General features: G+C 46.2%; 1 protein-coding gene across 1 annotated transcript in view; it reads left to right on the top strand.

Moving 5' to 3' along the window:
* The window catches only part of NAT8L (N-acetyltransferase 8 like), a 32,824-nt gene extending 6,769 nt beyond the window's left edge, over positions 1 to 26,055 (top strand). The window contains exon 3 of the mRNA XM_015625797.3: positions 18,682 to 26,055. Coding sequence (XP_015481283.1) covers positions 18,682 to 19,049 — 368 coding nt within the window. The 3' untranslated portion in view covers positions 19,050 to 26,055. The remainder of the gene's footprint in view (positions 1 to 18,681) is intronic.
* The last annotated feature ends 203 nt before the right edge of the window (positions 26,056 to 26,258 follow it).

Genomic DNA, 26,258 nt, shown 5'->3' with positions numbered 1-26,258 from the left:
AGTGAAGCTCCCGGATGATAACATTGTTTGGAAAGAATAGAGCAGCTCATGCTTTGCAAAGGAGCAGCTCAGTTACCTGATGCCAGAGGGGGCTCAGGGCTGCTGCTTCCCAGTGGAAGAATGTGTTTTTGGAGAGCCCTGCCCCACTCCTGGTGCCCAAGAGGCAGCAGGAATCTGAAGCATCCCTATCTGCAGCATTTCTTGCTGGCTTATGCAGTGCCCTGACCTCATGTATCTGCCAAACCCCTGAGCTGCCTGTCCTGTATTGGGATTTTCATCCTTGCCTTTCCCACACTGCCTTGTAGAGTGGTGAGGAGTTTTGTCCGGGGCTGGGAAATCCATGGGAGAGGCTGTGTCCTTATCACCTCCTGGGTGTTTCCCAGCTCCTCCTATCACTGCTGGGAACTGAAGTTAGGTCTCCTTGGGCAGAGAAGGGTCTGTTCTGTGAGCATTTAACTGCTGGCCTCTCTCTGCAGTTCTGTCAGATGCTTCCAGGGACAAGACCTCCACAGCAGAGAGATCCTGTAAGATTAGGGTTACAGACTTTTCATATATTTTATAGTGGAAAGTTTTTGTCAAAGTATTTCCAAAGCTAACCTCTTGCAAGTGGGACAGTCAGGGATTCTTCAGCTCAGCAATTTCTACTGTTACTTTTGGGTTTCTACAACTTAGCAGCATGAAACTGCCTGGTTTGGCATCTCTCATCTCCGGTGTAGAGCTTTTTGGGAAGCCAGATGAAAAACAACTTGTATTTCCAAGTCTTAAGGATGTTTTGTCCATCATTTGTAATGGGCTGAAATATTTTGGTTTTATTTGAATAATGTAAAATGTCTTAAGAGTTGGGTTGCCTCCCAAAACCCACCTCCTGTGACACTGGCACTTTGTCACTCATGGCTGCCTCATTTTGCTCTGCTCTAGCCTTGCCTTTTCCATCTGGGGGCAGCCCCATCCTGCAGGCACAGGCACAGTGAGCAAGGCAAAGCGCTGCTGGCACCAGCTCCTCTCCCTCACCCCAATTCCCAAAGCTGACCAAGGGCTGTCCTGGTCCCAGGGGCAAGCTCACAGCAGAGCCCAGCCCAGTGCTGCAGCCCTGCTGATAAGAGCTAGGCTAGATCCGGAGGTGACACAGCTTGGGTCCTTTGCAGTGCTGAGCCATGTGGGCCAGCTCTGCTCAACCCACTGGAGGACCTGCAGGGTCGTTCTACCTCGCAAAACCTTTTTTTTTTCTTCTTTCCTTTTTTGAGGGGCTCAGGTTGTAGAGAGTAGAAGCACGATGCTCTCAGCAAAGGGCCAACATAGGAAAGCTGGAGTTGCCTGATGTGGGGAGCAGTCCGTGGATTCAGGGCTGTGTCATCCACAGCCAATGGAATAAACATGCAGGAGCAGGAACATGTGCAACAAACCCATTACTCCATGTGCATATCTGTAACATAAAAATAGCTCTCCCTTTAGATCCACAAGTTTGGCATAGTCCCGTGTCAAAATTAGATGAAAATAGATTTTATAGTAAATTTTGTGGAATAATATGACCTTTTTTTTTTCCCCCATGTGTTCAAGAATTCTCTCTAAAAGTAGCCAGTCCCTCATGGACATGACCATCACCTAATGCAGCGGTGTTTGAGGTGTAGCCATGACTGGATATGATGCTACTGAATGTAAGCTCAACTTGCAGATGTTTCAAATCCTCAGTACATCCCAGTGCTGGTCATTAATCTTCAGTACAAGAGGTAACTAGTTGTGTAAATTGAATATCAGTAGTTTTTTAGGCACAGTTAACTTCTCAAAGCCAGAAAACAAGCCACACTGGGACTTAGGAACATGAAGGAGGCAAGCACATCAGGTGTTCTGGGTTTTTTGTCTAGCTTTGAATAATATTTTTAATGTTTTCTCCAGTTTTAAATGTTTTCTGGCATGGGTGTATGCAATTTCTCAGGACTGTCTTAGTGAATAAACAAAAACAGGCTCTGACTCCAGAATTTTATTCACAAGTTTAAATGCAAATTTATTACTCTTATAAAGAGTTTTCGGCAGCTCTTCTTTCTCTTGGTTTCTTAGGAATGGCCAAGATTTAAAACAATTGTCCAAAAGTCTGTTTCAGGTTAAGATTTCATAATAACCTAAATTTAGGCTCTGTGTTGGATATGTGACTAGTGGCAGGAGTTTTAAAGGTACAAAGCTTTGAGCCCCTCTTGACACTGAATTTTGGATGTAGGAACGTGAACTGAAAAAAATCTTATTCTCACATGGTTTATTACATTCAGCCTCTTAGGATTACTCAAGAGTGTGGTCATGTTGTTGCCTCTCAGTGTGCACCACCAATGGTCTTAATACTCTAGAAATTACCATTGGGGATTGCTCTCTACTTGAAGACCTCTAAATATATTGAAGAAACCCTGGTTTTATGTAAAAGTCTAAATGACTGATTTTTCAAGAAGGCAAACCATTCAAAATCTCCCCCAAATTTCAGAGTGGATTTCTGAGATTGCTTGTAGGCTTAGATCTTGATTCAGGCAGGTTATACTGAATTCCTCAGGATGGGAATGACTTTTGGGGTGGCCATGAGCCCCTCAGGGCTGCCAGGAGCTCGCAGTGTTGTTTGCTGGTGTATTGCAGAGCGTGTGGTTTTATTTTGGTAATGCAGTGCTGGGGATCTGTTACAAATAATCACATACTTGATGCTCTCCCTTCCAGGCTACAGCAAAAACAGAGACCTAGAGTGTTTTGCTGGTATCTGGTTCTGTGATGAGCTGAGGGATGTATGAGCCTTTGTTGTTACTTTCTGCATCAGCAAAACAGGGAGCTTCAAAGTGTATTTTTAGATTTTCTTTTTCCCTTTTATTTTTTTTTCCATTCTGTAGAAAGCTGAGGCATCGTTTTGTTATCCTGACAGGTGGGTAACGAAAGGAGTCTTAAAGAAAATCCAAAGATAGCAGCAAGTCTTACCTAGTTTCTATTGACAAATTTATTCTTTTTACCAAATAGGGTTTTTGGTGGGTTTTTTTTTGGTGTCTGTTTTGGGGGTTTTTTGTTTGTTTTGGGGGGAATTTTTTTGTGTTTTGGTAAGAGGGACACAGGGAATTGCCAAGAAGCCTCATGTCCTTTATTAAGGATGCATCAAAAATTAGTTCATAGTGGTCTGATCAGAGCCAGGTACAAGCTGTGGTATCTGTTGCAGATGGCTTTGAGCCATTCTTTTAAGTCATCTATTGACCTGTTGGACCCCAGCAACCAATTAACAATTTATGACAGCATGTACAGAGTCATTCATTATCTTCTATAACTGCTTGAAGAGCATTTCTTTCAAGAAGAAAAAATTCTCTTTCTTACAGGATAATTCTACTCCTGTGATTCGCAGGGCTTAGTGCCAAAATGGGCTTCTGCTTTAAAATGGAATTTTGGGAGTGAGACATATCAAAACTGGTAATGGGAAGCATGTATTACAGTTGTATTTTTAAGTGGCTATGTGAGATATTGTTATTTTAAATGGGATTTGCAACAGTGTAAATGCTAATGGAATAGTACAAGGTATTAGTCCCACCACAGCGTGTCCTGCTTGAAATTGTAACTAGCAAATAATATGTCACCTAAAATTCATATGTTGTTTCTAGGATTTATCCAAGTGGCAAAACTGAAAACCAGAGGTTTTGTGAAAAATGATTTTTCAGTTCAGGAACTGGAAAGTAAAAGGAAGGATAGTTTTGATCTAAGCTGATTTACTACTCTTTCTCTCTGTTTTTTTGTTATGATGAAGCAAGGATCTGTGTTTGGGGGAGTGTGTGTGGGGGGTGTAATGCTTTTTTCAGCCCAAAATTGAATGGTTGGCTGTTACAGCTTTCCTTAAGAAGCACAGGTCAGACCCAAGTGTATACTTGGAAAATACTGCCCATTATAGAGCCATGATATGGTTGTTTGTTACCCAGGTCCCGCTTTGCATGGCACTATTAAATCTGTACTGAGTCAGTGCTGGCATTTCAGGCATCCCAGGCCCTGTCTGAGTTACAGATTTAGGTATTTAATACAGGTGAAGTTGAAGTGGTGTTGAGGGGTCCATCTCTGAAGTCCTGGCTGCTGGGACATCCATCCCCTGTGTGCCCGTGTCCCGGCCAGCAATGCTGGGGGCTGAGCTCTGCAGGATTTCTGCCAGCCTGGCTTTCCTCTGCCTTTCATTTTACCTTTGGTGAATTCAGGACAAATGTGTGAATTGTTTTGCATTGACAAAAATCTGCATTTTTGAGTTAGCTGCTTGCCTAGAGTTACCCTCAGTCACCGGTAATTGCTATACAGGCTGCTCCCACTCTCCCTTGCCAGTGTGCTTGAATCCTGACTTGGAAACCAGCATCAGCAGTGCAAGTTTGTTTGTTTTTTACAGTTGCAACTCTTGGGCTTTGTGTTAGTGCTGCCAATTGACATGGGGGGTGCTGGACCAACTGGCTGGCCATGGGTAGCTTCTCCCTGCACCTTGCATTCAACATTCACTTCAACAGCTATCAGATAACTAGTCATTCCTTGAGCTATTTTTTTTTTCCTTTCTTTTTTTTCCCCTCTTCCATCCCTTAGCACAGTAGTTTTTTATCCCACATTTCCAGTATTGGGTCAATCTGCAATACTTGCATTCCTTTGAGTTCTGCTCAGCTCTCTTGTCCATCCCTGTGTTGAATTCTCCAGTGATTTTTGGTCTGATCTACTTCTTGCTTCAGGCATTTCCCATGGATGGTGGTTCCCCTACCAAGGATCTCTCTGTATCTCTGATTTTCCCCGTCCTTCCATCAAACTTTTCAATTTATGTGCATCAAACTTTTCAATTTATGTGCATCAAACTTTTCAATTTATGTGCCTTTACCTAATTTTATTGTACATGTATACTTTCTTCTCTTTTAGTTTGTCTGGATATTTAGCATGGTGAGTGCAAGTGTATTTTTTTGTGGTTAGAAGATTCAAAATAAAAAAGATGAGAAAATAAATAGAAGTCAGCAGCATGAGGATATTGTGTCTGCTAAGCTGAAAACAGTGCATCAGTGCACACCACATATCACTGGTGTGGGGAGAACATTTTACCTGAAGGCAAATGAACTGCCAGCAACATTTCTTACACCTTCTTTAGACCATCTGACCCACATCACTTCCAGATGTATCCATTGATCTTTTCCCCTATGACTTTTCTTACAAACCTAATCCTTCTCATTTTAACACAGTTTATAAAATCGTTATTGCATTCAAAGTGCACAAGAAAAAAAAAAAAACCCAAACCCAACCACTTCATTTTCTGAGACCAGGGTTTTTTGTTCTTTTTTTGGAGGTGCCAAATCTGTTCATCCTCCCTGGATCTAGATAACAGCATCAGAAACACTGTGTAACACTTCTAGTGGGAATCCAGGGAAGACCTAAATCTGTAGTCTTCCAGTTTAAAATAATGTTAAATAGTAGAACTGCAAAGAGAAGCTTTTGAAAACAGCTTGGTTTGGAGCACCTGCCATTTCCAAATGCTAATTCAGATGATGGTTACTGAGAGGCAGAGCAATGAAAGTGCAGCAGATACCTGGCTGCTGAACAGCAGTGAGCATCCTGGTAAAGTCCTCCTTGGTGGAATTACATTGTTAATGGTGGGATTTGTTGAAAAAGAGAGAAAGCAAGCAGAGAAGAAGTTACTGTACAATAGGGATGCTAATGAGAGATTTTTATTTTTTTTTAAATCCAAACTGTTTAAAAGGGGTATTTGTAAAACACCTTTTCAAGTTTTTCCTGCTTGTAAAGTCAATTAGATTCACTTAATGGCTCTGAAAATCTACATCTGGTGGGGTTTCAGAAGCTGTCAGCGTTCAGAGGATAACATCAAGCTGTGCCTCTTGGACAGTGATTTTTGTTTGGGAATAAGCCATGATCGGGTTTTACGGGGCTTTTTTTTCAGCCATCAGTAGTCTGAAAAACATCAAAGCATCTGCAAGGATTCTTGAGAAGTGGGAACATTTTTCATAGATAACTCAAATAGCTAAAGAGGATTTCAGTGAAATTCTAAAAATAAATCTTCACATAACCCCCCACATTCACTGAGACTGAACTCTTGGGACAGTTTGGCTTAAAGATTCAGTGGAGCATTTGCTTTAACTTAATCATGGGTTTAAATCCCTTGTCCCTTGCTGGGAGTTTAGCATATACTTAGGGGCAGTATAGGTCCAAGTGCTCTTTGGATAGCTACAGGAGACCTGTGACATAAGTGGTGGTAAACCTTGGGTTTGCTGGTTTTGCCATCTGCTGCCTGCAAGATGAATTTATGATGTTTTAGGGAATACTGATGCATTGGAAAAAGGAGTTGTAGTTGTGAACCTGAGCTTGGATGTATTCATTCTGCCCTGTCCTGGAATTGTGTACGGGGGTTTAGTGTTGTCTTTGTAGATGGGACAATCCAACAGATGCTCAAAACACTGAGTTCTACCCAGTCTTGTGTGGATTTGCATCTCTTCTGGCTCTGGTTGCTGTAGTGCTGTTCATGTCTGTAAGCTGATCCCCTTTCTGCAGGTCCTTTGTGAATGAGCGTGCCTCAGGCATGGAGGTGTCTGCTTTCACTAGCCCTGAGCAGCCTGCTCTTCATTTACCACACATCTTCTGATGGAACGAGGCATGGCCTGTTACCTACTCACTCCAGTAATTCATTTCACAGATGTCTTTCAAATCCCCAGCTCTTGTGACTGGTATTGAGGCTGGGGCTCACATGAATGTGGAGTGTAAGGAGATGATAGATGGTTATCACAGGACATCGGGATTAGGCTTTTCTAGGGACTTTTTTGGCCTGATTGTTCTGGCATGGTAGTCTTAATGTGTGGCAAAGGTTGTTTTTCTTTATTAGTTTTAGAGATGTAGAAATTTACACATGTAATTTTCATTTTCTGTTAATGCATCATCCACAACACATCCATTGTCTGTGCCCAGCCTGACAGCTGTTTGTGTATTTATGGATGTGGAATTTTCTTGCAGTGCCACGTTAAATAAATGTGCTAGTTTGATCCAGACTAGTGGTGCTCAGTAGAATTATACCCAGGGAGCTTTGGCTTCGATGTGCTGGGAGAGGATGTAGAAAAATGTTGGCTTGCACAAGAGCAGACATCCAGGTTTGTGCTTTTTCTGCACCATGGCAGGGCTCTGGCCTCCGTGAGGCATTGCTGCTGGTTTGTTGAGAGTTAAAGGTTGAAACAATGTGTGCTGATGAAGGCTCCAGCTGCTTGGGAGGGGGCGTGCACCTGCTCTATTGAAAGAGATTCCTTCCTATGGCAGGGGATTGGAGCCAGATGATTTTTAAAGTCCCTTCCAACCCAAATCCTTGCAGGATTCTGTGACTTGTGGCAGAAGGAGGTGAAGTCCTGAGGCAGTGTTTGCCCTCCTGGCTGTGTAGGGCTCCAGCAGAGTGGGAGTGGGAGAGCCCTTTCACTTTGGTATACACAGGTGGGACACACTGGAGCAACTCACCCCAGGGCTTTGTTTGTCTGAGTTAGGGATAAACATAGCAGCCCCCCAGGGATTACATATTCACAGCAAAGCTGGAGAAATAAGAGGGCTGCAGGCCAGAAAGGTGTTCATTTGCAGGGGGAGCTGTGGTGGGATGGCTGTGGGGAAGGGGGTACCTGAAGGATGGTAGGTTGCCTGCACGGGCTCCTCCCACTGGAAAAAGATCTGTGCTTGTTTTCAAGGAGGGCATTCATTACAGTAGTGTGTCCCTGACAGTCCTGGCTGTCCCAGTTGCCTCAGAAGGGCTGAGGTCCCTCAGATACCATCTCAGGAGGGCTCAGCATCTCCCAAAACCAGGCTTTACAAACACAGTGGGATGAGAAAGCAGTGGTACCCCTGTTGCTGATTTTGCCTGGTCCTTGAAGTCACCATCCACGTGGCTGAGGGTTGGGTTGAAGATATGGGAAGGTGCAGATACCAGGAGATGCCTGCAGCTATCAGTAGGTCAGATCCAGCCCCAGCAGGACTGGGGAACACCTTAGGGTGTGGTGGGGAAAGGATCTCCTTCCCTGCTCTTCCCAAATGGGATGGGCTGATGGGTGTGTTGTAGGGAGAGCTCATTGCTCTAGCAAGTCCTTCAGTATTAGAAGTGTGATGGTGCTAAAAGCACGTCAAGAATACTCAAAATGTTTGATTCCAGAGAGGTTTGCTGGTTATTTATTCATTTATTTATATGGGTCAGGAGTTGGATTTGCTACAAACTGTAGCATTATTCCTGTTGCTACCTCTGTCCTTGGATGTCAGAAGTACATCAAACCCTGTTCCAAGGGAAAGGCCTTGTTTCTTGGCATGCTGCAGATAGAAATTTCTTTTCTTCAGTCACTTTCCACAATCTGCAGAGACAACATGCTGCCTTGATGGGATCAGGGCAAAAAGTCCAGGTTTGGCTGTCCCAAGCCTGGTTCTCCTTACCAGTTTGATTCTTTCCCAGTTTACCTGTTCTTTAGTCACATACTCCTTCCCCAGAGGTTAGGGGAATAGGTTTGCCCCAGGTGTTTGAGGGACTCATGCAGGTCAGACAGGGTTGGTCCAGTGAGCAATGCCCAAATGAGTGCCCTTGCAGCTGGGGAGGACAGAGGTAGAGAGCCACCCTCACTCCTCACCCCTTGATCTCTTCCCAGTCCATTGTAATGGATTTTAGGGGCTCATCTTGGTGTAGCAGCTGGTGACAGGGTGCACAGCTGATGATAACTGGTGTCCTTATTGGATGCCTGTGCCCTGGGAAGGTTGTGTGTGCAGCACCATTTCAAGGTGTTGTGCTAGAAATAGGAAATATTTATTGCTTGCAATAGACTTAAGGAGATCAAGCCATCCACCACTTGACTTCAGCATGCAGTTTTTACCAAATCTGTGCCCTGAACCTTTTCTTTTTTCCATATGTTTCCCTCAATATTGAGTAATGAATTCTTCACTGTGGTTTCAGAGAGAATATAGCTCCTTGTGATTGCTGTTTCAGTCCTACAGATTATGAAAAGCTGGAGGTCAGGCAGGGAAGCTTGATTCATTGTGTTAGCAGCAAGGTAGGATTCTTGTGAAAGCAGTCATGTGTAGATGGAAAGGAGTGCAGCAGAGCCATATTTATTGTTGGTTTTAGGAGAGCATCCTGGTAGCTTCTCTTTGCCATGCAGGGTTTGGTGAAGTGCAAGTCCCTGTCTGTCAGTCCCCAGTTTGTCCCAGGAAGGAAAGTGGAGGAGCTACCCTGGGGTCTGAGGCTTTCCTGGTTAGTGTTTCTGCACCACAGGTGTTGTTGCTCCTCGGCTGCTGTGGTAGGAAAATCCTCATTTAGAGACTCATGAGGGCAGCAAGAACGTGATAAGGGAGCTAACACCATGCTCAGAAGCACTGAAACAATCTGCAGCGTGTTTTGCTTGAATATATGCACTTTACTTGATTTGGTCTATTGTGGTTTCTTTTGCTGTGTGGGTTTTTTGTTTGGTTTTTGTCTGTTCCTTTTTAAATATGCAAATATTCTTAGTGGCTCCCTTTTTTACCTTTTAGGGGGGCACCTCTCAGCCTTGTTTTTGACTCTGATTTAAAGAGTTGGCATGCACAGATGAGTTATTCTGTCCTGATGCATCATTATGCCATATCCTAAGTTTGAACTTACATCTTGGCTGCAATTCATCTCACCTACATTGCTCCTGACTGAAAGCAGTTGTTTGCAGTGAGCTCAGTAGGCTTTAGCTGTGGTCTTTTGCAGAAGAGGGGCTCTCCTGAAGAGTGACTCATCTCAAAGGTTGTTAACCTGACAGCAGCATGAAACCCCCTGAAAGTCTTTGTAGAGCTCAGAATTGTTTATTATTTAACCTTAAGTAAATGAACCTTAGTTTCCCCCTTTTCTGTGAAGCATTTGGTGCAATGCCTATGTAGATACAGGCACTTCTGTTGAATAAAGGGAGTATTGGCTAAATTTAGACCAGACAAGTAGTGATGGACAGTGAAAATCAGATTGATTCTGTCCATTTTCCCTCTTTGATTTATGACTCGGCCAACTGCTAAGCTAAAGAAAGTCATTCAATGGTTATTGCTCAGTCCCTTTTCACAGTAAAGCATATAAAGTAAAAGTCAGCCACCAAGTAATGAATTCTAGAACATCCAATAATTGTAGATTTTCCAGTTTGTTCGATGTTTGGAAGTGAAAATTGCTGCAAGGCAAATTCAGTACCTTTTGAAAGCAATAAAGCCATGTAGTGAAAGATTGATGTAGAAGATAGAGACCAAGCCTTAACCATGTCCTTTTAAGGAGTTGGCTCAAAACACAACCAGGGGCACATTTGATCTTGTAAACTAATTTCACTAACAAGGAGCTAATTGTCACATCAGTCTTCTGGAGCTGGCACGACCCTGGCTAGCAAAGCAGGCGGGAGAGCTTGATTTCTTTTTTCCCTTAAAACTTCTAACTAAATTCTAGAACACAGGCTTACTTAAGGCCCGACTCTGCAGCTGATGGGCTTAGTGTGTATTTTGTATGCATAAGGGGCATCTACCCTGAAAAGTTTAAATACTTTTTTCTGGTTTTGTCCATTTGTGCAGACCAGACTGTTCTGCTGAGCCAGCTCCATTGCACCAGGACTCATCATCCAGTCGGCCCCGAGGACAATGCCCAGCCAAAACCACAGACCCTAGTCTTTATCCGCTCCTTTAAGCTGTTTAATTCTTTGCTTATCGATAACAAATGCTCACATGCCAAAACCACAGATGCTGCCTCGTTTCTCAATCTGTGCTTTCCCCCGATGACCCAGCAGCAGGTAGACCCTGGTTGCTACATCTGTGGTTTTCTCTCCTTTCTCTGTGTCATGTCCTTCTTTTCAGCTGCAGAGAGCAGAGCAATGGGCCAGGCTAAATCTGTCCAGATAACCAGGCTACTTCTAATCCCCCACAACTGCTTCTGCAGCTTTTTCTTGAACAGTTGTTATACATTGGCTTTATTACAGGCTTTGCTTTTCAAGGTGCAGCATGGCCAGCAAAAAGAGCCTGATAGAAGATTTTAAAGTCCTGCTGTTACACTTCTTAATATAGCACCCTGTGAAATGTGCTGGAAGGGCTGTCTTTATCCCATCTGCAGCATCGCCTGGATTTCTCACTGTCTCATCAAAAGCCTGCTCTTGCGCTGTGCCGAGCACTTCCTGGGGCTTTGCTGAGCACCCCCTCGGGTGCTGTCACACGTGGTGACACTCTGGGCCCCAGGGGACTTAACCCTGCTTGTAAAATCAACCAGTGAAGTGCTGACATGGGGCATGGCCACTAACAGCTTGCAGCGATCCAGACATCCAGGCTGGTCCTTGCAAAGCTTTGCCAGGAGTGAGGTGTGTGGGCAGGAGCTGTTGTAGAGGTGTTTCAGAGGAACAGGGTGAGGTTTAAAGCAAGGGGCTAAAGAAGATTAGAAATTCCTGCTGGGTTATGTCCCCAGCAGTGACAGCAGGAGCTGCTGTTTGGGACCAAACCTGGTCCCTTCCTGAAGTCCTTTTGCTGCAGAACGTGTTTTCCTTTTTTCCTGTCAAAATATTAGAGTGAAAGTAAACTATAGCTAGCCATCATCATCTTGGGGGTTTTCTGGGGGCTTTGGCACCCCAAAATGGAATACCTGCTTCGAAGTAGCTGGGTGCTTTTGAGGATGAACTCCATCAGAAGGTATGGAGCAGGCACTGATGAAAGTTTTCATACTGTTGCTTTAAATTGCATCCCCACCTCCCTTTCCATCCCCAGGTGCAGGTAAAGCTGCAGTGGGGCTGCACATGTGCAGCGTGTGCTGCTGCTCCAGGTCTATCAGCACTGGTATGGTACACCATTTACCACTGTGAATGCAGATATGGTTTAGGGTTTGTACTGGTGCTTGGGGCAGCAGTTTCCTGCAGTCCAGAACCCCATCACTCTCATTTCATACTTGGCTTTATCAGCTCAGAGGCCACCTCTGAACTCCTGCCTCCTGGGGCGGTTTGAGAGCCGCTGCTGTGGTGGATTGGGGTCACAGTGCTTCTGGTAGCAAATGTCCATGGATCTGCCCTGTGGCTGTGCTGCAGACTGAATGCTGGATGTCACTGTCATCCCACTGATTCCCTGCTGCTTGCAATTCCAGAGGCTTTGGTTGAGCTTTGGGCCTGGTGCAAGTCCTTGGTAACAACATAGGTGAAAGGTAGCAAGGGTGAAAAAAAAGGCAGATGGAGAAGTAGATGAACTGGTTGCTGAGAACCAAACCATCCATCTCTTTTCATGCTTTGTAGATGATCTCATTGTCTGCTGCCCAGATGCTCCATGAATCAAGGGATGTCACCCACCCTCGGCATATAGATGCACTGCCCTGTGCTCTTCCAGCCAGGAATTATTTATAACAGGGCAAAGTGTCCTGCAGTGGTAGATTATGTGGGGTTATTTATGGGGAGGAAGGTGTCCCACAGCATTTCTCATTTCATGCATGATTAAATCCTGTGTCCCTGACATATTTTGTTCCCCCACACCTGGGCCTTGTCTGGTGCAGCAGGATGCTTATGGATGTCAGGAGTGTTGGAGTCAGGATCTCTTGCATCTCACCCAGGTTCCATAGCCGTAAACTGCACTAAAATGCATTTTAATAATTAATAATTTTGTAGGACCCCTCCAGGAATGCCTTTTAACTGAAGTCAAGTGTAGAGTTACTAGCAGAACTTGTGGGAGCTGTCATGCAGCCCTGCTTGAGGCTAAAGGAAACTAGAAAGGTGGAAAGGAAGGAAACTCAACACATGGGAAAGATGGAGGTAAGGAGGAATAATAGGATGATGGCATGCCTCATAAACACAGGCACAAATCCCTCCCCATCCTGGCTAGCTGAGCAGTTGTAGTCAGTGACAGGGACAGCTGCTGCCTGTCCTTGGTTGGTCCCTGCACCCAGGCTGCCTGTGTCTGGCTGGGTGGCAGCCGAGGTGCCACGTCTGTGCCCCAAACTCCTCCCGCTGGCAGCATTCACGTCCTGGCAGCCAAGCTGTCCCCAGAAGAAGCCTCCTTTCTCCCTTGATGCTGATGTAACTTGGCTGCTCTGCCCTGTGTTTCACCAAGGATGGAGGGAAGGAGGAGGGAGTGTTGCCTCTAGTGCTGGGTAGTTCCTCTTCTCCTTCTTCAAGACCCAGACAGGATCAAAAGAGCAGGAATTTAAGCCACATCAGCAATACATAGCCACAGCACAGCCAGCTTTGGGCTAGGGACTCTGTCCACTTGTTGCCATGTACAGCCTGTCTCTCTTAAAGTGATGTCTGTAAATAATGCTGGCAGGAGGAGAGCCCAGACAATGAACTTTGGGGCTTTTTAACAGGTTATTAGTGAGTAAGTAAAAATAGCTCTGCACTGGGTCCTGATTCTCTCTGTACTGCCCTGCTCAGACCTGCCCTGCTTTGGCCAGAGCAGCAGGTCTTTGTGCTAAATCACGCCAAAAGATGGTTCAGGAGGCCGAACAAGTGAGTGCAAGGGCAGATACTGGAAGCTCCATGATGTGACAGCACATTGTGCCTTCCTCTGTGCTGGTGTTTGTGTGGTGGTGTCACACCAGGCTCTGCTGCAGTCAGGGGGTCGCAGGGAGGAGTCAGGGAGCATTTGGATCTCTGGGATAAGCAGGCCTGTCACTTTTGGCAAGCCTTTATGTGGCTATATTAAGAGCATAGACAACAAGCAATTGCAGACCCTATCCTATGGGAAGCACAGAAATGATTTTGAGTTTTTTGGTGTTTGGAATTTTTTTCTTCCTTTTTGCCCCTTCATAGTAGCCTGGGGAAAAATGTAGGAGAGGGATGTTTTCCCTGTGAGGGTGCTTTCCTGGCTCTTCTGTAAAGATGCAGAGGAGCTGGTGCTGTCCTGCTGGGTTCCCAGCAGTGGTGATGGAAACTGCCAGTCCCCTCATCTGGATGATGCTCCAGGGACATCACCTGTGACAGCTTTAAGCCAGCAGGGGAATTGCTCACATTTGTGTTGCTGTGACATGCCAAAGCAGAACTGAAAGTCACAGTCTCTGCTTGAAGGGATATTTTCTTAAGAAGTTGCATGTCTGTCTAGAAATTATGTTCCACGCATAAACCTCTAAGAATTAATGAGAGCTCGGCTGCATAGATAGCAGTGCCACCCCTGAAGGAAAGAGAGAAGACTGGCGTGCCTCTGGGCAAGATTTCCATACTTGCCCTGTGCTGAGCTTCCAAGGAAAACTCCTTCCCACAGGGATGCATCCATGCAAGATTAGCACCAGCAGCCAGTGTTGGCCGCAGGAGCTGCTCTGTCCTCTCCCCAGCCCTAAGGAAAACAGGGACAGGTTTTACCTACCTCAGCCCTCAGCGTGCAGGTGCTGGCACTAGGGAGGACCCAAATGTGAGCTCAGGAAGTTTTGGGGCAGCAAAGCTTTGCTTGCTCTTGTGGGAATACTAGAATTTTCTAGAAAACCATGTATTTGTAAAGTATGTGGAAAACAACTTTGCCTTTTCAGAGCAACACAATTCTGGGGCTTGAGGTAGTGGCCCCTGCATGCTGAGGGCTTAAGAAAGCTGCTGGAACCTGCAGCAATCAGTCATGTGGGACTCATGCTGGTGAGGAAGGCTGATGTCTCTGTCCCCACTCCTTTCCAGCAGTACTCTGCTATTGCTTTTGGCTCCAGTCTTTCCACCCATCCACCCACCGGCCTTTTATTCATCAAAAGGTGTAGAAGAATTTGCAGCAAAAATAAATGAATTTATTTTCACCCACCATCCATCCTCGTCGGCTGCGTGGGGGAGAGCTGTGCAGCTCATGACAGTGGAGGAGGGTGGGAGAGGAGGCTTGCAGGCACAGCCAGAGGATTGCATGGTGTGTCCTCCTTGGCAGGAGTGCAGGATATGTGGCCAGCGCGGTGCCACCGCTGAGGGGAAGTCCTTGGGATGTGCTGGCAGCAGCAGTGTGTGGTTCTGAGGGCAGCTCTGTGCTGTGAGAGATGGGTGGATGGATTAGAAGAATACAACCCTCTTTGGTCTTCAGAAGCTGGGAACTATCCTTAAATTTGGAGCAGAAAGACAGTGCCATCTGGTGTGCTTTCAGGCCCTGGGAGCCATCAGCTGAGAAATCACATCTGACCAAAATCATGTTCCTTGGCATGCACATCACAGATATTTTGTGTCTTTCTCATAGGTGTGTGCATCACAAGGTGTTTTTGGTTTTTTATGTAATGGTTTTGGTTAGAAGAGACCTTTAAAGACCATCTTGTTCCAACCCCTCTGCCATGGACAGGGACACCTTCCACCAGAGCAGGTTGCTCAAAGCCCAATTCAGCCTGGCCTTGAACACTTCCAGGGGTGAAGCAGCCACAGCTTCTCTAGGTAGTCTGTGCCAGTGTCTCACCACCCTCATGGGTAAAAAAAATTCTTCCTTTATTGTATCTTTTGTCTGGGCGTTCCTAATGTCAAGATTGTGTGGTGAGAGGCAGCAAGCTGAGGAAGTGGAGAAAGGAAAGCTTGCTTTTGGCAGCCTGGAGGGAGGCAGGGGAGAGTGCTTGGTGTTTGGCTGGGAACAGCTAGGGCCTCTGGAAAGTGCCTCCAGTGCTTCAGAGTGGTGTTCCCAGGGCAGCTGTGGTTAAATGCAAGATGCTCATGAAGAACAGATCCTGGAGTGAGCTGGAAGGGCTTTGGATGACCATAGAGTGATGGGTTGGCAGAAGATGGAGACAAGTGAGGGTGAAGGCGAAGACAGAGATGCTGCCATGAGATGAGTACCTGGAAGGGCAGGGAGAGAGAGTTGTAGCTGTCAGGGTCTGTGTTTATCTTTGCAGCAGTGATTATTTTCAGATAGCATGTGAGAGAGTAAAACGTCAGCTCTTGCTAATAATAGCGCTGCAAACAAGGCTGTTGCTCATTACTGACAGCTGAGATGAAGTTAGTTTTGTTTCATCCTAGGTATGAAAAAGTGCAAAACCAAGCCATGCTGTGAGTTGGTATCCTCAGTCCAGAAAAGGTGATGAGGAGACCCTCTCCCTGCTCGGGGATGTGGCAGTGCAAGGTGGTTTTTCCTGGGTGCTTCCACATTGCTCCAGAATTAAGTGCTGCTGGAAGAGTGGATATGGTGAGGAGCTGCAGCTGGCTGGCATTGTGGAAAACATGGAATCATAGGGTAGGATAGTTTGGGTTGGAAAGGACCTTTAGAGGTCATCTAGTTGAGTCTGGGTAAAAAGCAGTCTAAGGACCTTCGGGGTTCTTGCTGTGAAACTGGAGGGTTTTCCCAGAGGAGAGGAAGTCCCAGCCCAAGGTGGGCAGCATGTGGTGTGATCCCAGGACAGCTTTCAGTTGCAAGTTCCCATCCAAATGGAACACAGCTGCCTGGAGGAGGGATTTGACAGCCCTATGGTGGAAAGCTGTTCCTGGGCTTGTAGCCACCTTTGGGAACTGAGGTGTCTTTAGTAGACTGAAGGAACTGGCTGCTGGTAATCCTTAGAGCAGACATGAGGAGGACAGCAGGGTAGAAGTCTTGGGGACTGATGGCCATAGTTTAAAGGAGAGCTGGATACAACTCGCATTGTTTGAGCAGATGTGTCCTGTCTGTGGCTAATTATAAGCGTTGTGTGCACAACACACACTGGGAGATGTGCCAGATACTATTTCTTTCTGTGTTGAACTCAAAATCATTATAATTAAGCTTTAAAATTATAAGTAAAAACTAACAAGGAATGCAGGTTTCCTGTCATGTTGCTTGCAACCGGGTCCAGTCCCTGTTGGGATGGACAGGTGTAGGGAGGGTGGTCAGAGGGGCTGGGAATGTGAAGGGTTTGGTGGCTCTGTGGCAGCAGGTATGTCCAGATTTGGATTTCAAGTGTTCAGAATACCTCAAAGTACCAGAAACGTGCCATTTTACAAATGTGGGAAGTGTTGCTGAGCGAGCTTTAGCAGCCTCTCAGGTTTGGTGGGCACAGAGAAGAGGTGCTTGCTAAGAAGAGAAAATAAGGAATAAAAGTGGGAAGCAGTCGTGGAAGCAATTGTGTAACCTTGGGTTGAAAGAAACCTAGGTTATTTCTCTGGTTTGAGGGGAAATGAGGCAGACTTGCTGAAGAAGCAGCTCCAGGAGGAGCTGCTGTGGATAGGGCTGGATGAGGAGGATGTGATTGCGACTGCGGCCCAGCAGACACCAGCTGATGGCTGCTTCCTGGCACTTTTGGGGGTTGCCCCAGGGAAGCATCCCACTCCTGCTCCCCAAGCATGGGGAAATTCCTGAACTTCCTTTTTGGAGCTACACCACAGGAGTGGTAGCCATGCATGTAGGGTGGGGATCACTGTGGGCTTACGTTTGGTGTGCTCGCCGTGTGGCCAGAGGTGTGATGGAGGTGCTGGGGAGTGAGTTGGGCTCAGCCACCACGTGATGAGCACTTTAAAACCAGCAGTCAGCTCTCTATCCTGCAATTTGTATGCAGAGGGAGGGTGGCTGCTTGATTTCAGTGCCTGTAGGTGTTCGTCTGGGGTCGTGTCTGAATAAATCACGTTCTGAGATCCAAGTGAGCACCAGGGAACAAGCTGCACTGTCAACGCAGCAGTGGAGCAGAGACATCTTCACTGTTCATGATAAATGGGTCAAGATGGGCCCTGGTGTTTTAAAAATTAGCTGTTGACCTAGATAGCAGCAGCATGATGACTTGCTCAGTGGGAACAAGAGTGAACATCACTGGAGCTGCACATTCCTCTGAATGTGGGGATGAGCCTGGTGTGCTGAGGTGAACCTGGGCTGGTTCCCCACCCCTTGTTTGTAGCCAGCTTTTCCTTGGAAGCTGAGCTGTGCCACAGGGAAGTGAGGAAGACCTTGGACGTCTCTTTCAGATGGTTTCATGGAGTCACAAAGTGCATTTTTCCTACAGCAGCTGCAAAGGCACCTCCCACCACCCCATGCTTTGCTCTCCTCCAGTGACAAAGTACACTGAATTGTCTTACTCATGTTTCCACTGGTTTGTTTTTTTTCAGGGGGGGTGATCCTTTGTCCCCCTGAGCACCCCCTTGGGCTGTGTAACTCTGGTCTTACAGAGATGTGCTGTGCATTTGGGTTGGAGCAGTTGGCAGGGTTGGTGAAGAAGATGGAGGTGTTGCCTAAGTCAGGTTCTCTTCTGCTTAGTAGCTGGGAAGAAGGCCACTGCCTACACCAGGGGTTTCTCCTGTCATGGGGTCTTCTTCCTCTGGATCAAGATATATTGCTTCAGAGCACTGAAAGTCAGTGCTTTTCATCTGGGCAAGAGAGCTCTCAGTGCCCATGGTTGGCTGCTGTATTGAATAGTGACTTTATTGAGTGATAATTAAGCAACTGGTCAGGACACACCTTGGGGACTGTGTCCAGTTCTGGGACACTCAACTTAGGAAGGATGCTGAGATGTTGGGGCATCTCCAGAGCAGGGCAACAAGGCTGGTGAAGGGTCTGGAGCACAAGTTCTGTGAGGAGCAGCTGAGGGAGCTGGGACTGTTTAGGCTGGAGAAAAGGAGGCTCGTTGGAGACCTTCTCACTTTCTACAATCCCCTGATAGGAGGTTGCAGCCTCTGTGCATTTTCCTTGGGAAAAGAACGTTTCTGTCACACTGTCAGGGAAAAAGTGTGTTTGATCCTTATTTATGGAGGTCATTACTCCCCACGTGTGACGTGGTTTTGGACCCCAGGCCCTGCTCCCAGACGAGTGTTTGGCAATGGGCACTTGTCCACTGGGGGTGGCTGATGACTACATGTGCTGCTTTATCTCCCACAGGCTCCTGCTTCTGGGTTGCCGTCCTGGACGGCAACGTGGTGGGGATCGTGGCAGCGCGGGGCAACGAGGAAGACAACACCGTGGAGCTTCGCCGCATGTCCGTCGACTCCAACTACCGCGGCAAAGGCATCGCCAAGGCCCTGGGCCGCAAAGTGCTGGAGTTCGCCATGCTCAACAACTACTCCTCCGTCGTGCTGGGAACCACGGCCGTGAAGATGGCAGCCCACAGGCTCTATGAGTCCTTGGGGTTCAAGCACGTGGGTGTCGTCGAACATTATGCCCTGCCAGGGATGACACGCTCCTTACTGGAGAGAATGTTTTTCCAGGTCCGCTACCACCGCTACCGCCTGCAGCTGCGGGAAGAATAAAAAAAAACCCCACCAACCAAAACAAAAAAAAACAAAAACAACAAAAAAAAATTTCCCCCTTCCTCCCCCTTCAAAAATAATAAATTACCCTTCTATTTCTCATCACCATTGATTTACCAATTTTGGGTTAGAGTTTTTGTACCCTCACGTCATGTTTTGGTTTGCTCCGTTCAGCTCGATGGGCCGGCCGAGCAGCGCCCCTTCCTCGCATGCTGTAGGTGGTGGTGCTGGGAGTCCTGCAACCCAGCGGGGTGGAGTGGAGCAGCGGCCTCTCCTTCCCAGGTACCTCCGTAAAGCACAGAAACTTACTGCAAAATAGTACAACTGCTCTGGTGTACATAGTCCTCTCCTTTTCCAGGTGTAAGATAACATAGTGAGATGCATTCATAATAGTGCAGAAATATTACTTGAATGCAATTTTCAGTATTTCACGCATCAGTAAGTAGAATATGCATTCCTCTTACAGTAATCTACTGGTTAATAGTTTTCAGAGAAAAGGTGGGGGGTACACCCTGCCTCCCCGCCCCAACCCGCTTGCTACAATGCATGAAGAGGAAAGCGCGTGCACGCACTCAAACACATCGCACTGCCACCACGGCACTGGTGTTGCACTTTTTTTGGATGTGCCTCATTCTGCCAAATGTCTGAGAGACCCCGGGTGCATCCGGTAACCACGACTCCGCTCCACCTCCCCCTCCTTCCTAAGCCAGCACAGACTCGGACCGGCTGAACTGAGCCCCATTGTACCATAGTGTGAAGTTAAGATCAGATCTAAGTATCTCCTGCGCTGTTCCGTAGCCACACGTAACCTGCAGTCCTGGGCCAGACTCCGCATGTGCGTTGGACTTTCTCTTTGCTGCCTTTTGGGGGTTTTTTGTTTGTTTTCATCTTATTTTTAAGGGTTATTTTTTTTGTTGTTGTTGTTGTTATTTTTAGTTTTGGCTTCTGCTGAATGGTGTCGTTGAGGCGTAATGGAGGCTGCAGTTCCTATGGCAACACATTTGCACATTAATGTGCGCACCAAATCTCACCACTTCAGAGAAGCAACGTGTGACAGATAATAGCATTTTGGGGAGCGCCGGGGTGGGGGGGAGCGTACTTATTATCTTAACCAGCTGCTTGTTTGATAAATGTAGATGGCCTCACTGCAGCCTTCCATCAAAGGTAATTAACTGCTTTAATGATGTCAGATTTGTGAATTGTACAATGCAAAAAGCAATGCAAAGCAGATTCGGCATGTGTCTGTACCCGGTATGTATGTACAGTGCCTGCCAACTAAAGAATAACCAAGACTACAGCTTCTTCTAGCCTGAGATATCAACTTTTATAACTTATTTAAACAAATAGCAACTTTGCATGAATTACATCTTGGGAAAAAAGAAGACTGGTAGGTTTTAATTTTTAAAGCGTGGTATCAGAGGTATTACAGAAAACCATTTCTGGCTGCACTTAATTTCGAGTGGGTAGAGGGGTTTGGCTCTGCTAATATGTTTAAAGGGAAAACCCCTTCAGTTACTGGGAAAAACGATTATTTTATGAAGTATTATGCATGTGGTGAGGGGGAACCCCCACCTCATCACGATGAAGCTGGTGAAGGGGTAGAGCATGTGTTAACCACGCTTGCAAATACAATGCAAGAGTCAGCAGGAGAGCCGCAGAAGGAAGGAGCCTTGGGCTGTGGGGAGAGGACAGGAGCCCTGGGGCAGATCAGGGGACAGCCAGCACAGACCTTGGACATGGGGTGCTGTCTGTCCTGCTCCTACCAGGAGCTGCCCTTTCCTCTCCAGCTGGAAGCTTTCCCAGCACTGAGACGTGGCCGGCGATGCTGATGGAGAGCAGGGGACGGGGCTCAGCCCATCCCTGCAGGGCCATGGGCCAGGCACTGATGCTGGGGATGGAGGAGCCATTTGGCACAACCCCAATTGCCCTTTCAGTGCTTGGCTTGGGCTCGGTCCAGCCTGTGAGGAGTCGGAGGGGCAGAGTCCCAGCAATAAGGGGGTAATGAGGATGGTGAAGGACACTGTAGCAAGAGACCATGAATTTAATTAACAAAATTTCTGTATGGGGCACTATATTTTTAAAAGTCTTTCTATGCTGTACATTTCTCCTGAAGCTGAAATAATGTACTGTTGGTAGGGGTTCTTGTATAGTGTACAGAAATCGGCAGAATATTTTCTTGCTGCATTCAGTGATTTATTAACCGAAGTAAAACAGACAAATATAAAGTGTTAGCAAAAGTTGAAAGAAAAAACACAAAAGTTTGTGCCTTTTTTAGTTTATTTTTCTGTTGCTATATAATCACTGCACTAAAACCTTTCCAGAGGGGTAAAAAAAAACAAAAAGCAAAAACTAGTCTCTTAGAAAGGGAGGAATATGTAAAGGCTAAATTGAGCATTAATTTTTTTATTAGGCTATTTAATTAAACTAATGTTGCTGGTTTTATTTGATACCTGTGCCTTTGAAGTAAAACTCCACATCCTGTCAGAAAATCCAAACCTGGAATAAATCCCACCAGATCCCACAGACAGAGAAGTGTACCATCAGGTTTACCAGTATTTTCTTCTAAAACATGTAAACTTTAACTGATAATATTCCAGTATCTGTACATAATAGTTTCCTGGGGAAGAGGTGCTTTGGAAAGGTGTGGCTTTGGGGGTGCTGCCTGCACTCCTCCCCAGCACACGGAAATGCACTGATAAGGATTGAGATGTTGCCACTTGGCTGGTAGCTGCCAAGAAAATTTATTCCCTTAATGCTTCTGCCAGTTGCTTTGTGACCGGGCTTTTTGGAAAAAATCCAGCTGGTTGCTCCCAGCTCTCTAGCTAGGACAGCTTGTTTCTGAAGGAAAGGGCTGGATGCCAAATAGGCTGGGATTTGCTCTCCTTGGAAGATGGCACAGGCTGCTATCCCTGGTAGCAGCAGTGGGACAGGGGTGCACAACCTCCTGTGTTGTTGCTGCTCTCCCACCCAGAGCTGCCAAGGTTGGGCTTAAAAGCACCATGTGATACTGTTGTATTGTCTGCATTCATGGGAAGTTTCCCTAAATGCCACAGGTCAGGCACGGTTCTGGGGTCAGGGTTGATGGGTTCTGGACCGTGCCAGGCTCACCTGCTGCCAGGGAAGTGTGTGGCCAGACCACAATGCAGCTCACAGGGTGTTGAGGTGGAGCTGTCTTTGGCAGATCCAGCCTTCTGCTCTGCATCTTTCAGGGTGCCCTGGTTTAAACAAAGTGTTTGGAAAAGATCAGCACAGTCCTTTCTCTGGGCCTGAGTCTCCTGACTCTCCTCATCCCAGTTCAGTGGCTGGGTGCATGAGGAGCAGCATAAGGTGGTTGTGGGGTTGGTCCCAAGCAGAAGAGGTGGTGACCTGGACCTGGACCTGACCAGTCCTTGAGTCTTGATTCCAACAGAGACTCACATCAGTGTAAGATGGGATTTTCCTGATTTCTTTTGGGGGTTTCTCTTCCCAAAGACAACACTGGCAGGAGTGTGAGGAAGAGTGGAGTGTCTCTTGGGTTTGAGCCCGAGGTTGGTAAATGTGGTTAAGTAAGACCAGATTTAGGTGGAGGATGAATTAGAGGTGTGAAGGCACTTCCCACAGGTGCTCTTGCTTTCAGTGCAGGTGGGCTGTCACAGCCCCCTGCCCTCGTGCTGCCTGCAGAGATGCAGTTTCCTCACCTGGCTGCTCTCTCCTTAGAGTGGGAGCTGTTTTGCTAATCCCTGTGCACTAGACACTGCTCAAGTGTCCTTTGTTTGGAGGGGCTTGGGACAGAGCCTTTACTCCTGAGGAAAGCACTAGGTGTTGTGTCCCAAAGTTAAAAAAAAGCCAGGAAAATAGGGAAAATTTGCATTTCTGTGGCTGAGGTCCACAGCCTTGGGGTTGTCCCAGCCCTACGGTATAGCCTGGGCCATTCCCTGTGGAGTGAGTGGGAACTCCCTCCACATCTTGAGCAAACTGGCATCTCAAGCACATGTCATATTTGGCAATAAGCTCTCTGGGTAGCTTGGCCCCTGAACAGATCCAGGCTGATAATGCTAAGCAATCAAACCAACAAAAAAGTGGTTTCTAATCTAACTTGAAATCCTTAAATTTGTATTTGTTGTAAATTCATGCTGTTTTCCCTCTGTGAAGCAAGCAGCACCTGCAAGATGCTTAGGAAAGGCAGCTGTGTCTGCTGGGAGATGCAGAAAAGTTCAGGGCATTGCCATCAGTGGAGAGCTGTTCTTTTCCCTCCCCTCTGTCCCCATATGTGATGTGGGATGCTGTCTCTCAGAAAGCCTTTACCTTTCTCCAGAAGTGATCCTGCTTCTTGGTCCTGTGCATGGGTACAGTCTCCAGGACTCATTTCAGAATTGCTTTTCAGCAAATGCAGGGAGCAAATGACCTGGGGACATCTGTCCCTGGGGCTGGGACCTGGTGTCATTTCACCCCTGCGTTCTGCCCCATGGGAAATGAGGATGATTCTTTAGGTCATGATGTCAGAATTTACTAGTCCCTGGGTAGGAGAGGCAGGACTAAGGGTCAGCAGTGGCTGTTGAGGTTGGGATGTGCCTGGTGAGGTCCTGGTGCTGCACACCTGCAGCAGGAGCAGAAAGTGTTTGGTGCCAGGGGTGTCTTGGGCCCTGTCCTTGCTGTGGCCAACTGGAAGAACAGAAAGTCCTGTGGTCAGAATTCCTAAGGGAACTGTGGTTTTGCAGAACCTTGTGCCAATCCTTGCTGCTGCTGTTGCTCACTGATCCACACCCATATGCGATGCAAGTCTGCTGTCTTTTAATTTGCTGGATTTGCTGGCTGAGGTGCAAATGGATAAAACTGACTGCAGGGACTTCCAAATTGCCAAACACACAAAAGTAGGAACCAGCTCTGGTTACGTCTAAATTAACAATCTCACTTTGGGTGTGCTGGGGCCTGTGTTTCATTAGTGCTGGTGTGATGCTCTTGGTATGCACTCTACTTAAAGCTTAATAAAGGCATTTTAATTTGACACTAACGGGAGTCTTGCAGTGGAATATACTGTACCACATAAAGAAAATGAAGTAATGCTAACTGTTAAATAAGCTTTAAAATGCAAAAGGAAAATTTTATTTTTTTTTCTCCCTCAAAATAGATCCACATAGAATCTTGAGGAAAAATTGGTGTGCTCTTGTATCCCTCAGTCATAGAGGCTGTACAACAGAGCTTATGCTTATCTCCCACCAAAACCTGCTACCTGCACGGTGCTTGGGAGTACCTTTCATAGAAAATAATCAGGAGATTAATGTGAACAACTGAGAGTTTAGTCAAAATACAGTATTGTTTAAAATAACAAGCTCCAAGTCAGCATTTGGAGTTTGATCAGAGTTAAAATTGCTGTTCAGTGCTGTCTTTGTATTGCACAATGGCCACCTGTGGGAGAGAACATGCTTTTAACATCTAAATAGCAGAAGACAGACCTAGTGAGACCAAGAGCATAACAAATAAATAATGTAACTGTAAATTTATTTACAAGTAACACATTTGAATGCAGAAGCTACTGCGATGAAAACATAATGAACTTACAGCTAATATTGTTTCCAATTTCTTTTCCTCCAAAGCTTAATCCTTTTGCCTTGTAATATGTATATTTGATTTTTTTTTAATGTAATTAGGTTTAACAAAGCATCAGTTGCTTTGTGAGTTGTACTTATGATTGTGCTGGGCCGTTAGCTTTAAGCAGTTTGTGTGCTTGTGTTATTTTATTAAAGCAAAAGTCTTCTTGAGACAAATGCAGTAAAGGAAAAAAAAATAATATTTTTGGTAGTGTTAAGCAGATGTGTGGTATGCATTTGGAAAATGTCCAATGTCAGTTTAGAAAAAAAAAATAACAACCAAACAGGCTAAATTGCTTCCCAGAACTGCTCATGTTTAAGGCAGTGGCTTACTCACTCACACCTAAATAGAAACTTGGATTCCCCAAACAGCCTTTTACTCTGCATCTCCTCACCATTGTACAAGACCAATGTGAAATGAGTCTTGTGTTTTCTATGTTCAGCATAGTATGTACTGTACTTTGTAACGGGAAGTGGCTACAAGTCCTCAAAGAAAAACGAACATATTCTAAAACAGCAATAATTATCACTGTAAAGCAAAAGAGCATGTGGGGGAGAGCCCAGGAAGATAGTTAATGCAGGTGATGCTGTTAGGAGCACGCTGCCAGCAGTGTGTTCCTAAGGGGTGCTGTTGCACCTGGGGAGCAGGATTAAGTACTAGGGAAGGCCATCAGTCTCTGGAACTGGATGTCACCTTGGCAGAGAACCTGCCTGTGTGGGGTCCCTAGAGCTGAGTCATTGTGAGCCCTTAGGCAGTGCAGGTTTTTCACCACAGTTAAAGGTGGTGAGTTATTGCAAATACCATTCCTGGTGGGAGAGACAGACATAAGGTAGAGCTGTCAGAGTCACACAGAGGAAGGTAAACACTTATTGCTGCAGTCTTGTAACCCAGCATATTCTGCTAGTGCACTTCTGGGGCTCAGCAATGGCAGAAAGCAGAATCAATTACACTAATTTTCTGTGGAGGGAAGCAGGAGTCAGCTCTGTTGGAAAGCTGTTTGCATACCAACAAGGTAGCAATGCAAACCGTTCCCCTGGCGTGGCAGGGTGTTAAGATGTGTGTGAGTTATCCCTTGGTGTGCTTCAGGCTTTTTGAGCCCCAGCCTCCAAAGCGTGACCCCGCTGCAGCGAGGTCTCTCCATGCGCAGAGCCCCGGGAGCCAGCCAGCTCCCGAGGGACAGCAGGGTGTCCTCAGGCAGGGGCAGGCGAGGTGCTCTGGACAAATGACTTGTAGGTACTTAAGTTCTGTTCCTGATGGCCGCTGTAACTGTGAAAATTAACCAGACCTGCTGTGATAAATTTGGTTATATAAGGTTTATTTGGTTAATTTTTTATAAGTGAAAACTGAAAAGATGAAAGAGAATTGTAATATGAAAGCAACTGCTGTAAATAATGTACGAATGAATAAAATCCAAAACTTATGTCAGTTTTTTCCTAAACTGTATTGCTGTCAAGTTACTGATGTGCACATGGTGCCTGCATCTTTTTCAGCTCCCCAGCTCCAGCACAGGCAGACACCACTCATTCCTGCTTCTGTTGATAACAGGGATATCTTTTTGTGCCTCATACTTGTCCTTAGATTGTATTTCCATGCACTTCCAGCTCATACTGCCATGTCCAGAAGCTGCACACACTAACTGTG

Source organism: Parus major, chromosome 4 (genome assembly GCF_001522545.3).
Source record: "Parus major isolate Abel chromosome 4, Parus_major1.1, whole genome shotgun sequence".
In the NCBI taxonomy this organism is placed as follows: domain Eukaryota; kingdom Metazoa; phylum Chordata; class Aves; order Passeriformes; family Paridae; genus Parus; species Parus major.
Note: the sequence above shows the minus strand (reverse complement) of the source record. Positions and strands in the feature narration are given on the sequence as shown.